At 33.5% G+C, this 12584-nt stretch overlaps 1 protein-coding gene across 1 annotated transcript; it reads left to right on the top strand.

Annotated features, from left to right (window-relative positions):
* Positions 1-1871: 1871 nt before the first annotated feature.
* LOC145798823 (uncharacterized) lies at positions 1872-2674 on the top strand. The gene has a single exon (XM_082887884.1). It carries the CDS (start codon positions 2005-2007, stop codon positions 2446-2448), a length of 444 nt encoding a protein of 147 aa, XP_082744010.1. The 5' UTR covers positions 1872-2004; the 3' UTR covers positions 2449-2674.
* The last annotated feature ends 9910 nt before the right edge of the window (positions 2675-12584 follow it).

Below are 12584 nucleotides of genomic sequence, written 5' to 3'. Positions count from 1 at the left end.
TGGTCCTCCCTTTTTAATGCATGTGTTTAGTTCTATTGTCAATTGACTTATTTGGTGGCCTACTTGCCTACTTGTTTTCTATGCCAAGCAATAAAACAAAAAACACTCAGGGACTTTAACTGCTTTTACCAAACAAGGTGCAAACTTGTTCTGAAGTTCTTTACATTTGCCTTAAGCCAAATCTTCACAGTAGATTATCAAATAATAATTAAATTAGGCAAACTTGTTTGTATAATTCCAATGGTACCATTATTTTCTTATGAATAGTTGGAAGAGTAAACCATACATTTTGCAACTTTGACAAGCATATGCTATATCCTTTCTTTATACATCTAATTTCATTATCTATAGTCAATTAATTGTAATGTCACCAATCAACAAGAAATTTCAAATAAGTAAGGATGAGATAGACTGTATCTCTTAACTAACTAACCAACCAATTCTATCGTCTCATTTGAAGATTTACATTGATTGATGATACCACATAATATCACCGTTGCACTAATATATGCACTTGTACTAGAAGGTCATTGAGCTTGTTTTGGCTCTATCCTTTACCCAATTCTATATATTATTGCTCATTGACTAAATAAGTAAATAAAAATTGAGTGAAAATGGTCTTAAAGCAACATTCTTAAATCAAAACAAAATTTGGTTTTCTTACCCAAGAAGAAGTTATTTCTACGAAAATTGTAATTCCTTATCTAATAATTATAATAAAATGAGTCACCCCCGTGGATATAACTCCCCACATCTTTAACCGCCTTAAGGTCATGTATGTTCAATGTCTTCAAAAACCCTTTTTTACTGTACAATATGACAAGTTAAATTGAGAGATACAACATCATGAGATGAATTGATATTTTGAAACAATCCTATAGAGATTTTGAAAACAGACATTTTTACATACTTCCATATATTAACTCTCAGTTTTATTATAAATATAAAAATCGATCATAAAATCAGATACAAAATATATATATATATATATATATATAAAATAATAAAATTTTACAAGGTTTATTAGTACAGTCAACTTTTAAAAAATATTCACCTTGTTTGGTTTTGTTTTTCTAAAAGCAGTTTTCAGAAAATTCTACTTTCTTATTTTTCGTGTTTTTTTTTTTTACTTAATTTTTTTAATATTTAAGCAATTTTTTTTTAATTTTTAGATATGCCTAACATAAATATACCTAAAAAGTAAAAAATTTGTGCAAAAAATCTTTTAAAAATTCACTAAATACCAAAAGTACAAAAAAAATATGAGAATTCAGTACATTTTTTATATTTTTATGTATTTATTAATTTTTAAAATATTTTTTCACAAATTTTTTACTTTTTTAGATGCAAAAAGTAAAAAAAAAAATGTTTAAAATTTTAAAAATATTCACTAAAAATAAAAAAATACAAAAAATAAAAAATTTAATTTTTAAAAAACTTAATTTAAAAAATTCAAACCAAACACACTAGTTATGGCTTTATATATATTTCAATAAGTTTAAATGTACAGAAGACTAAATAAAAATGTCTGAGATTCACATGATACAAAACTTATCTTTTGTACGACATTCATATTTATTCTGTATTTTTTTATTTTTTTATTTTTTTTATTACAGAAAAATCTTCCCTACCCTCAGCCGCAGATTATTCGGAATTTGATCTTATGTACCCTTAACATTACTGTATACATTTGATGAGTCACCTCTACACGCGTTATTCATTGACTATCTAAGCACTATAAATGTGCAATAATTGCATCCAACAACTCTATGCATCTCCTCATGGGCCTAATAACTTCCATCCACCTCTTTCTCTCACTTAAATGCTTCTCTCACTTTTCCCCACTCCCAACTTTATAAATATTCCCACTCACGCTTTCTCTTCACCTCATCACACTCCACTACACAACACCTCATCACACTCCACAACACAACACAAACACAAACAAAAGTATTCACCCAAAAAACACAACACAACAGCACTTTCTCTCAAAACCCCAAAACCATGAAAACCATAACCACTTTCCTCATAGCTATTCTTCTCACCACACTCACCCTCTCCATTGCAACCCGACCCGAACCCACCGGATACAACCCAACCACCAACAAGGGTGGCAGTGGTGATGGCAGCGATGGTGGGCTGGGCGCCTTCATGGGTCCGGGAGGCGGCTTCAACATACCAGGGTTTGGAAACGGGTGGGGCAACGGACCAATCAGTGGTGGCGGGTATGGATCCGGGTATGGGGGCCCGAATGGAGGGTACTCCAAAAGTGGTACTACAAGGCCTACTGTGGTGTGTAAGGAGAAGGGTCCATGCTATAAGAAGAAGCTGAGCTGCCCAGCCAAGTGCTTCTCCTCCTACAGCCATTCTGGCAAGAATTATGGCGGCGGCGGTGGCGGCGGTGGCTGCACCATTGACTGCAAGAAGAAGTGTGTTGCTTACTGTTAAGGGAGGCCAGTTGGTGGCAATAGTCTCTACTATATAGACACATATCTATCTCCCTATATGTGTAATGGTATGTGATGCTTTTGTATTTTTGGCTTTTGGTCAATTGATGCAAACTTAAGTTGCACTTTTGGGCATGTGATGGTTTTAGTTAGTTTTTTTTTTTTTTTTTTTTTTTGGGTGTGTTTTTATGATGCTAAATAAGATGGGATAATATTTCTAGTTGATATATTAGATGGTGAGTTGTGGTGATAAGGGAAAATTTTAGGTCTCGTTTGGCAAATAAATTTTTTAGTTAAAAAGTTAAGAAATTATTAAAAAAATTAAAAAGCTAATCACTTATATCAAAAAATTAAAGATTTTTTTCTCTTTACATTTTACATATTTTTTCATAAAAAATTAAAAAGTCATCACAAATATATTAATTTTTTTTATATCATATTTTAGTCAAAAAAAAATTAAAAAGTTACTAAAAAAGAGTATATTCTCAAATAAGGCCTAATAAAAGATTTTTAAAATAACAAAATGTTCTTATATAATTAGGGCTGCAAATAAATGTAACTGTTCGTGAATAAGTTCGAGTTTAGTTCAGTAAGGGTTTGTTTGAACTTGATTCGTTAAATTTTTATTGCTTTCGAATTTGAGCTCAAACTCATTAAAATCTTAATAAATAAATCTAAACATATTAAGACTCAACTCCCCTTTGTTTGGTTTTCTTTCTAAACTATATAATCACAAAAGACAAAAAAAAAGTTACAAAATCACAAAAAAACAAAGAAGTTGCAAAGTACCAAACTACCCCATATATAAACAAAAAGTCAAAAAAGCATCATTCTATACTAAGGACAATTTTGTCATTCTAAAGCCAAAAAGTTAAAAAAGCCAAACAAAAATACTAAACGACTAAAAAAGTCCTAGGATAAAAAAAGTAAAAGCAGCCAAAACGTCAACTAAAAAAGCCAAAACCAAACAACATCACGTTAATTGGGCTCATTTAATTTTTATTTAAACAATATAATAAATATATTATCTATATATTAAATAATATAAAAATATATATAAAAAATATGATAAATATGTTATTTATTTATTAATATGTAATAAGGGGTTGTTTGGTAAATGAGTTGGGCTAAATAATCACAGAAGGACAAAAAAAAAAAAGTCAAAAAATCACAAAAAGTCAAAAATCACAAAATGACAAAAAAAAAATTCACCATTCCAAAGCTCAAAAGCCAAAAAAACCAATCAAGAATACAAAATGAACAAAAAAGTCTCAGGCTAAAAAAGTCAAAAAAGTCAAAAAGTCAACTAAAAAAGTCATTGCCAAATGAATGCTAAGATATTGATTTTTCTTTTAGTATGCTTATATATATTTTATATATAATTGTATAATCTAAATTCCAATCAATGTTTTAAGAACCAGACCTGACGAGTCGGTTCGATCGATGACTTGACCTAGTTCTGGTCCGGATGATCCACAAAAATTGAACTAGGTCAAAAACTGACCTTGTTTGTAAAAATCAGAAAAATCGATGGTTCAACCAATAAAATTGGCAAACCGATCCTGATTGTCGACTAACTTGGTGGTTTTTTTTTTCCTTCTTTTCCTTTTTTCTTTCTTTTATATTTATATTATATATATATGTATTTAAATTTTGACTAAAAACTCTTAATTCAAGAGTCTCCTCTCATGAAGAGAAGTCTCATTAGAAGCTTGAAGAAATTATGAAAGTTTATTCCTATTTATAAGAAAAAATTGTTCATAGAGAACCTAAAAATTCAATGTGCGATTTAATTAAATTGTTTGAATCATATTTGATTGGATGGAGAGTTGAAAATTTCATTTTTCTCCAAAATTAAATCTAGCATTCAATCAATTTGTTTGGAAGGAATGTTAAATTTTTTTAATTTATTTTAAACTAATAACTTCTTCTTTTTCTTTTTCTTTTTTATCAATTATGCTTTATTAAATATTATTAGTGAATATTATGCAACACTTTTTTATTATTTCAGTAATTATATATATTTATTTATTTATAATTTTTAATTATATACTATTAATTATTCGACCACTTCGATTCGACGATTGAACCAATGACCCATTTACTCAGTCCCTTTTCCGGTTCACTCACTCGTCTGGTTTTCAAAACATTAGTTTCAATTGTAATTTTAGTCTCATATGTAAGTATTAATTTATAATTTCTAAGGTTCGTGAACAGTAGGGGTGTAAAATCAGCCCACCAGCCTGCGACTCTCCTGTAGTGGCCCGGCTCAAGCCCTAGCCCAGTCCACGATCTTGGGCCTGGGCCGTGTGTTTTGGAGTCTAACCCATTAGCCCGCTCAAGGCCTGGCCTGGCCGAGACCCAGTGTCATTTTTTATGAAAAATATAAAATTTTACTGGAAAGAAATTTTAAAAAAAATAGTTGTTAGGACTAGACTAGGCCCACCCCAAGTCTGAGCCGAAGACCTCGCAATTTTGCGCAAGTGGGCCAGCCCGGCTCTGCCAGGCCAAAGTTTTAGCGAGAGCTCGCACGGCCTGAGTCTAGGCCTGGGGAAGTCGGGCTGGCCAAGCCAAATTTGCATCCCTAGTGAACAACCTCAAGTTCGAATCAAGTCTAAAACAACTCGGCTTGAATTCGGTTTATTAAATTTTTATTGAGTTTGAGCTGAAACTCGAACTTGTTAAAATCGTAATAAACAAGTTCAAATATACTAAATATCGGTTCAGTTCGACTTGTTTGCAACCCTACTAATAATATCTTGAATATCAATTGCAAATGAGAGTTACAAAGACTAAGAAATTTCGTATATGGTGAACTAAAGAAATTATAATGGTAATGATAGTAAATGAGGAGTGATTGAGCAATAGGTTTCTTAAATTTAATAAGTTCCAAAATATGTTTACATTTGATTTATTTATTTTTTGAGCAAAATCCAAACAAACCTTAATTGAGTTGATTACAAGTTAAACTTAAATAGTTTTTTTTTTATATATTGCATATAACTTAGTCAAGTCAAGTATGGGACGATCCCAAACAAATTTTTAATCCACTAAAAACAAGTTAAAACTCTAATAATTTGGTTTGTTTTATTGGCTTATGTTAGAAATTGGGTGTCCATGTGGCATGACCCTTTGAACCTTTTGAACATTATCCATGTAAGTTTGAATTTGAATTCAAAACTTATTTAGACAATCACTCATGATATCTATATCTATCATATCAATTGATATGGATAGAAGATATATTTATCTTATATATCTGATATGATATATGGGATATGGTATAATGAAAACAACGTATGTTTTTCTCATACTGACTATCTCTCATTAAAACAACGATCAAGCTTTTTGTATTGTGACTTGTGTGGGTGACACTCATATTATGGTATCACTCCACTGTTGGGTTCGTTGTTCGCATTCTTGAAGCACGTGATTTACCCACGAGATTCACCCACGAGATTCTTCGCTTCAGGTTTTAACTAAGGTATGATCTGAATGTTTTACCCACCGTGTTATACTTTGATTTACATTGGTATCAGAGCAAAAATGGATATTTTCATGCTTATTTTATCCATTAAAATATGTATATAATTTTATATAAATATATATACACGATATATGGATGAAAATTAACAAATGAGGAAGATGAAGTGCAGGGTTTCTGCACTTCCACTCTCATTAGATTGAGAGTGTAATACACTTTAATTTTTATGTTCATTAAATTTCATTTTTGAGACCATAAATGTTTTTATTTTGAAAAATGGAGTTCGGCAGTACTGAAATTAGACCAGAAAACACCCTGGAAGGCGGCGCGTGGGCCGCATGCGCCATCTGACACCGTCAGCGGCTTCCACGCACTACCACGCGCGCGCCGTGTGCTGAGCCGAACCGAGCCGAGCCGAGCCGCACCATTTTGCGCGCCAGCTTGACTAGTTTGATGGCTGGGTGTAAGGGTCTATTTGTTTTTTTTTTTTAAATCCAGAATTGCGTTAAATGGTCATAAGTAATTCTTTATAGCTTTGTTTTAAGCGTGGTTGGTACTGTTAGACTCAGAATTATATTTTCTATCTTCTGTAAAATTTTCAAAATTTTATGAAAATAAAAAATATTTTTCCTGAAATAATAATTCATTATTTCTGCTTCTAGTGTTGCATGATTAAGTTTCTGGAGCTGAAATTTTTACTATAGACCACTGTAATGGTCTACTATTTACTAGTATGAATTATTACATTTTTTCAAATTTTGAAATATTTATTTATGATTTCATGTGTGTCTATTAATTATTTAAAATTTTAGAAAATTTCAGAAGTGATATACTTTCTGTTATGGCATAATCTAAATATTAAATACAACATATTGTTATTTTTGGCCTAGAGTTTCTAATATGTTGTAATAAGAATAGCATGATTAATTATTTTTTATTTAAATTCCATTATTAAATGTAATATAGCATGAGTTGATTGTGAATCTACTTTAAGATGCTATTGTATGGAATTAGAATATTTTATCATGTTTTTTAGACATGCCATAGTCAATGGGAGGTTATTCGGTTGAGAGAAATCTTTGTAGATTTACTCCTGAAAACTAATATTTTGCGCATAAATTAAATTAAATTTTGGATAATTGTCACCTGTGGCGCAAGAGATGATTATGAGTATAGCAGATTTTCGATCTTGCGACTTTTGTAATATTGTCACTATTTATTTTAGATTTTTGTGGCAAAATTATATTATGCTAATCAAATTAATCTCAATGGGAATTTCTCTCTAAATTAACTTAGCCTATGGAAGTTAATTTGGTTGACCTAGACTTAGTAGAGATGTTCAAATGTGAACAATGTAATCATATTCTTTAGATGAACAAAAGTCTTGAAGACTTTAAGTCAAACCTTAATTGAGCCAAAGTAAGGAAACATGACTCAAAGTCGCCGTGGTTTTTGTTGCCTTGTTTGGCACAATAAAAACTAATGTGTGCGCTATGGTTAGCGGCACGCTACGTAGTTTTGGTTGGCGAGTTTTGGAGTTATGAAATTAGTAAGCCCTCAATAGATCTGTATATGATCTTGGCTATTGAGCTGCGCGGATTGACTTTGTAATTTGACTTGTAATGATGTTGCATCATTGGATGAAGTAACATTCAAGAGTCACATCATCCAAGAAATGCGAGCTTAAATGAATTAGTCATTAAGTGTAAGATGAGTAGCCAGTATGAGCAGTGTTTTGCTATTTATCCAACTGTTGGGAGTGGATGGAGCAAAATTTTATGCACTATAATAGTGTGCATTAAAGTATCACTTGAAGTTAAAAGATTAGCGCTTAGTAGCAGAAAAATCTATTAGCACTAAGTGAATAGATTAGCGCCAAGTGGTTGCAAAATGTATTAGCATTGTCAACTTGTCTAAGTCTGGACACTTACGGTTTCCACACTTGAGTGTAAGACATGAGGAGGTGCTTCTTTGTATGGTTCCTTAGCTAAACTAATGTTTTTGAATAACGTTTACCACTAAGCGCAAACGTTGCAGCATAATAATGAAAAGGTCAAGGCTGACAAGGTTGTTATGACTCTAAGAATTTGACGCATGGCTCGTGAGAGCATTATGTTGAATTAGACTATTTAGCCTAATTCGCGCTTAAGTTATTTCTGGAGCTATCATAGATTAATAGCTTATTCTCTCCTCCTTGTGGATAGCAGAATTAATTGCAAGTAACTATGAAGCGAGAAACAAAGATGGAAAGAGGAGTATCGTCATCTTTCAACTAGATGCAGTAAAGTGTATGGAGAATAAAATTGACTTGAAGGTGCAGGGGATTAGCACTTACTAGTTAAATTTGCGACTTAGGCGCACTTGATATCTCTATGACATCCTTTTATAATCTAGTGAATATAAATTAGTTGTGAGTCATTACCTAATTGGGCCTAAACCTTTAAAACTTGTCTTCGAGAACTCACACATTAGGATGATTGGAATTAGTTTATGACATTGGTTATGAACTGGTGGTTTATTATACTTAATCACATTAATGAGAAGATAACATGGATGGTTTGAGTTGGCCCTCTCAGCCCACTCGCTTATGACATCCTGCTCTCATGTGAATGTGTAACTTTGTTCGCAATGGTTGCACACAAATAAGTAGGAAAGCCACAGAAAGGCATTTGTATCGGCGCATTTAGTCCACTATGATATTTGTGACTGGATATGTGTAAGGGTATGATAGCTAGCCCCAAATCTCGACACATTTATAGATTACAATACGTATCTTAGTCAAGACTATTTGATCTCCCATAAGCCAAAAAGTTTTGAAATGTTTTTTGGCATTGCACATATGAGGTCGAGATCAATTAGATAAGAGCTTTCGTGCTTTTAGTTTTGACCAATGTGGCGAGTATCTATTTGAGATATTTTTTAGAAAGCTCTATGAAGAGAAATTGATGCTTAGAAAATTAATTATTCCTAGTACTCAGCAACTCAAGAGTGTAGTAGATATAAGGAATTAAATATTGTTAATGTTATGTAGATGATGGCGCAAAACGTTTCCTAATTGGGAATTGCACTTTAGTTTGTTGCCTATATCCCTGACTAATTGCCCTCCATATCAGATTTTACACTCCATTTAAGTAATGGGTTAGCGGAGATCCATCTATGGGCGATCTGTAACCGTTAAGCAACTTATCTTTATTTTACTTCTCATAAGGTTGCGAAGTTAAAACCTAGGGTTCTATAGCGCATTATTGTATGATGTCTTGTAAACACATAGGGTCATGTGGCGCATTATTGTATGCTGTCATGCAAACCCTCCGGGTCATGTACATATAGGTAAGCAGCTGTAATAACCCCGATCCACAATCAGCCACTAACCGGTAATTAAGGATGTTAATGAGAGGATTAAAATAAATTATGGTTTATTATGTAATTTGCACGATAGTTGGCTTTCTATCTGTTACTTGTAGAAATATCTGTTTGGAATTCCGCTTTAATATATAAATTAAAAGCCTCATCGGCATCCGAAACCGGAATTGATTACATCAATAGGTTATTTGGAATTTTTAGAATCATATGGCAAATTTTATTAAAAAAAAAAATGATTCAGTCTGATTCATTAAGTCTTGTTTGGACAGACCAAATGCTCTAGTTAATGTATTAATACATCACAGGTATATAAAGTGCCTAATAAGCTCATTTGAGCTCATTTCTTTCATCTCCCTTAGTGCACAAATCTGAGAATTCATCTTAGAGAGAAAGAAAGTGCAATTCTAGAGAGAGAAAGGTAGAGTTTAAGAAGAATTGAAGGCTTTGACTTGAGCTCACCAAGATTGTGCTAGAACAAGAGTAATTCAAGACTCTAGGTAAGATTACAACCTCTAGATTGTGTAACTAAGTCATTTAACATGAAATTTCTTCAAGATTATGAGTTTGAATGTGTATATTGACCTTAAAATAAAGATTTGAGTTGCAATTTATGCATGCATGCACATTTTCTTATAAATTGAGCATGAACTCCAAGAATTCTCTCATACATGTTTGAAATTCATCTTAATTAGGGAAGATCATCGAGTTTCAAGTTGTTTTGTGGTGTTTGATCATGTTTTGAGAAGTTTGATACAAAAAAAATTCATGCATGTTGTGTTCATAAACATTCTTGAAGTTTAAGCTGAAATTGGGAACTTTTAGCAAACCTTTGGGCCATGATTTTATGAAATGATCCTAAATTCTTCATGTTTTACAAGCTTACTATGTTATCTCTAATTTTGGGGCCCAAGAGATGTGTTTTGGATAGTTGAATTCGAGTTTTGAGCTTGGGAGGTCAATCTAGATTTTCCAGAAATTTGACCCACGCTCGAGCGGGGACTTTCACGCTCGAGCGTGAACCCTGAATTCATGCACCACGCTCGAGCGCGGATCGAGCGCCCGTCGAGCGTGAAAACCTTGCATCCAGTACTTTTTAGAGTTTACAATCCGCTCGAGCGGGGAAAGTCACGCTCGAGCGGAGCTTCATTGTCTGCATGTCCGCTCGAGCGGGGAAACCCACGCTTGAGCGTAGACCTTATTTTCAAAAAATTTGACTAAGTGTTCCAATTTATGTTTCGGCATCCTCATTGCATCTTAGGCATTCCTAAGACCTAATTAAGCTTTGATAATGAGGTTATGGATTAGAAACACATTAAGGAATGAATGTACTAAGTCAAGGAATTGCAAAAGTGTGTGTGTTTAAGCATTGTGATACGAAAGAACGAGAACCAATGTAATGAAAGCTAAGCCTTAATGGCCACTTGAATGTGTAATGATAAGACATGCTTGTGTTATGTATTTTGTGATTGTAGGTCAAGACTCAAGGATTGATTGACCGCTTACTGGAACCACTGCGAGTAACATTATCGTAAAGATACGTTCATATGAATTATGTTCTAAATGAAATATGATAAACTGTGATTTCTGAAATGATATCTGTTTTCGTGAACAAATATTCCATGTTTGAAATCTATTATGGTATCCATAGATAGTCCCAAGTCATCGGGGACGGCATGAAAATGCAGGTCCATGACATACAAGTAATTACGAGATCTCGTTAGCCACTTCATTGTGGTGATATGTGTTTATTCGGTATCCGGAACCGATTACTCTAGTCGGAAGACGTTCTGTGATGTGTTCTATGAGATGTACCATTATTATGTTCTGATATGAGAATGAGTATGCAATGATCTGTTTTCCGCCTATGACATGTTTGGATTTCGTTCACTAACCCCTTTACCTTAATGTTATTCACTGGGTTTTAGCTCATTGTGTGTATATATATGTATAGGTGAGCATTTTGGAGCCCGAGCCTGAAGGCTTTTTGTCTGGACCTGTGTTCTGTTGTCAACCAACCATTGTGCCTCTCGTGGAGATTCCCGAAGCGTCCTGTGTTTAAGTTCTATGATTTCTGTTTATATAAGACTTGATTTGATGTCGTTGGTTGTACTTAAAATACTGTAATTTGTGTGGGTATAATGTATGGTTGACTACCGGTTATATATATAAAGTTTTAAATATTTTGTTTCATATAAGTCAGCACAACTCATTGGACAACTATATTTATGTATTTGCTTCCGCTAGTCCCTTAATCTTGTTAATCTGTTCAGAGGCCTTCGGTAATCCAAGGATTACTGGCCGGTTACGATGCTAAACCTATAGGGGCGGGTTTGGGTCGTGACAGCAGCTTTGTGGTAGTGTAAATAAGTCACATAAAGTTTTCTTAGTAAATGTGACGTGAATAGAGTTTTGGAACTCTATAAGATAGAGAATTATAAGCATAGCGCTTTTATGTAGCCTAGTTGAGAATGGAAAGAAATTTCCAATATCCTAGGGACAGTGGGAGCGATGTGCCTACTAATGGATTACTCTATTAGAGAAGAATACTCTACATTCTTAGTTGCGTGGTAGCGAATGTGAAAATTTTCCACGTCATCACTGGGTGATTGAGAAGGAAACATTCATGATTGCTCCGCAAGATGATAAAGAGTCTAGGATAATGCCAAAGGCTCTAGTCCCCTGTTTTTAGAAAGTGGATCATTGTTGCGCAGTTTAAGACAAAGTCTTTGAGGATTAACCATTTCTATAATTTGGTTGAGTTTCCATTATGACGCGAAACTGTTCTAAAGTTATGCGTAATTTGGATAGTCATTGTTGAGGCATAAGGCTCGTTAGATACCGAAAAGTCGCACCATTGAGGAAGTTGTAGACCAAGAGAAGACTTTCTCCTGGGGCGTGAGGTTATTTCGACTTAGGCTATGATTGACATAAGTTCGGAACATTGATTTGTGGACATTGTGACCCAACTTCTCGTTGGAGAATTAGATAAATAGATCCGTAGAGATTTACCTTCTGCTTTTATGGTGAAAAGTTAGGAGCACAAAAAGGTTGCTAGTCCCAATAAATCTTTTACAGCCTAAAACAGTTATCCAAATAGTGGTCCTTAGATTTTGTCAAGCCATGATAGGCCAACGATAATCGATGAAGACCACTGAGGCATGATCAATGGTCCAAAAGAAGTTTTTCCTTACTTAGTCATTATAAGCCAGGAATTTATAAGGTTGTCGCCACCTAGGGTGGGCAATCCTTTATTTTAGACATGATAGACATAGGTGATGTAATTTATATGC

Source organism: Camellia sinensis, chromosome 9 (assembly GCF_055761805.1).
Source record: "Camellia sinensis isolate YWXY chromosome 9, ASM5576180v1, whole genome shotgun sequence".
In the NCBI taxonomy this organism is placed as follows: Eukaryota; Viridiplantae; Streptophyta; class Magnoliopsida; order Ericales; family Theaceae; genus Camellia; species Camellia sinensis.
The sequence above is the reverse complement of the archived record's forward strand: the minus strand, read 5'-3'. Positions and strand labels throughout refer to the sequence as shown.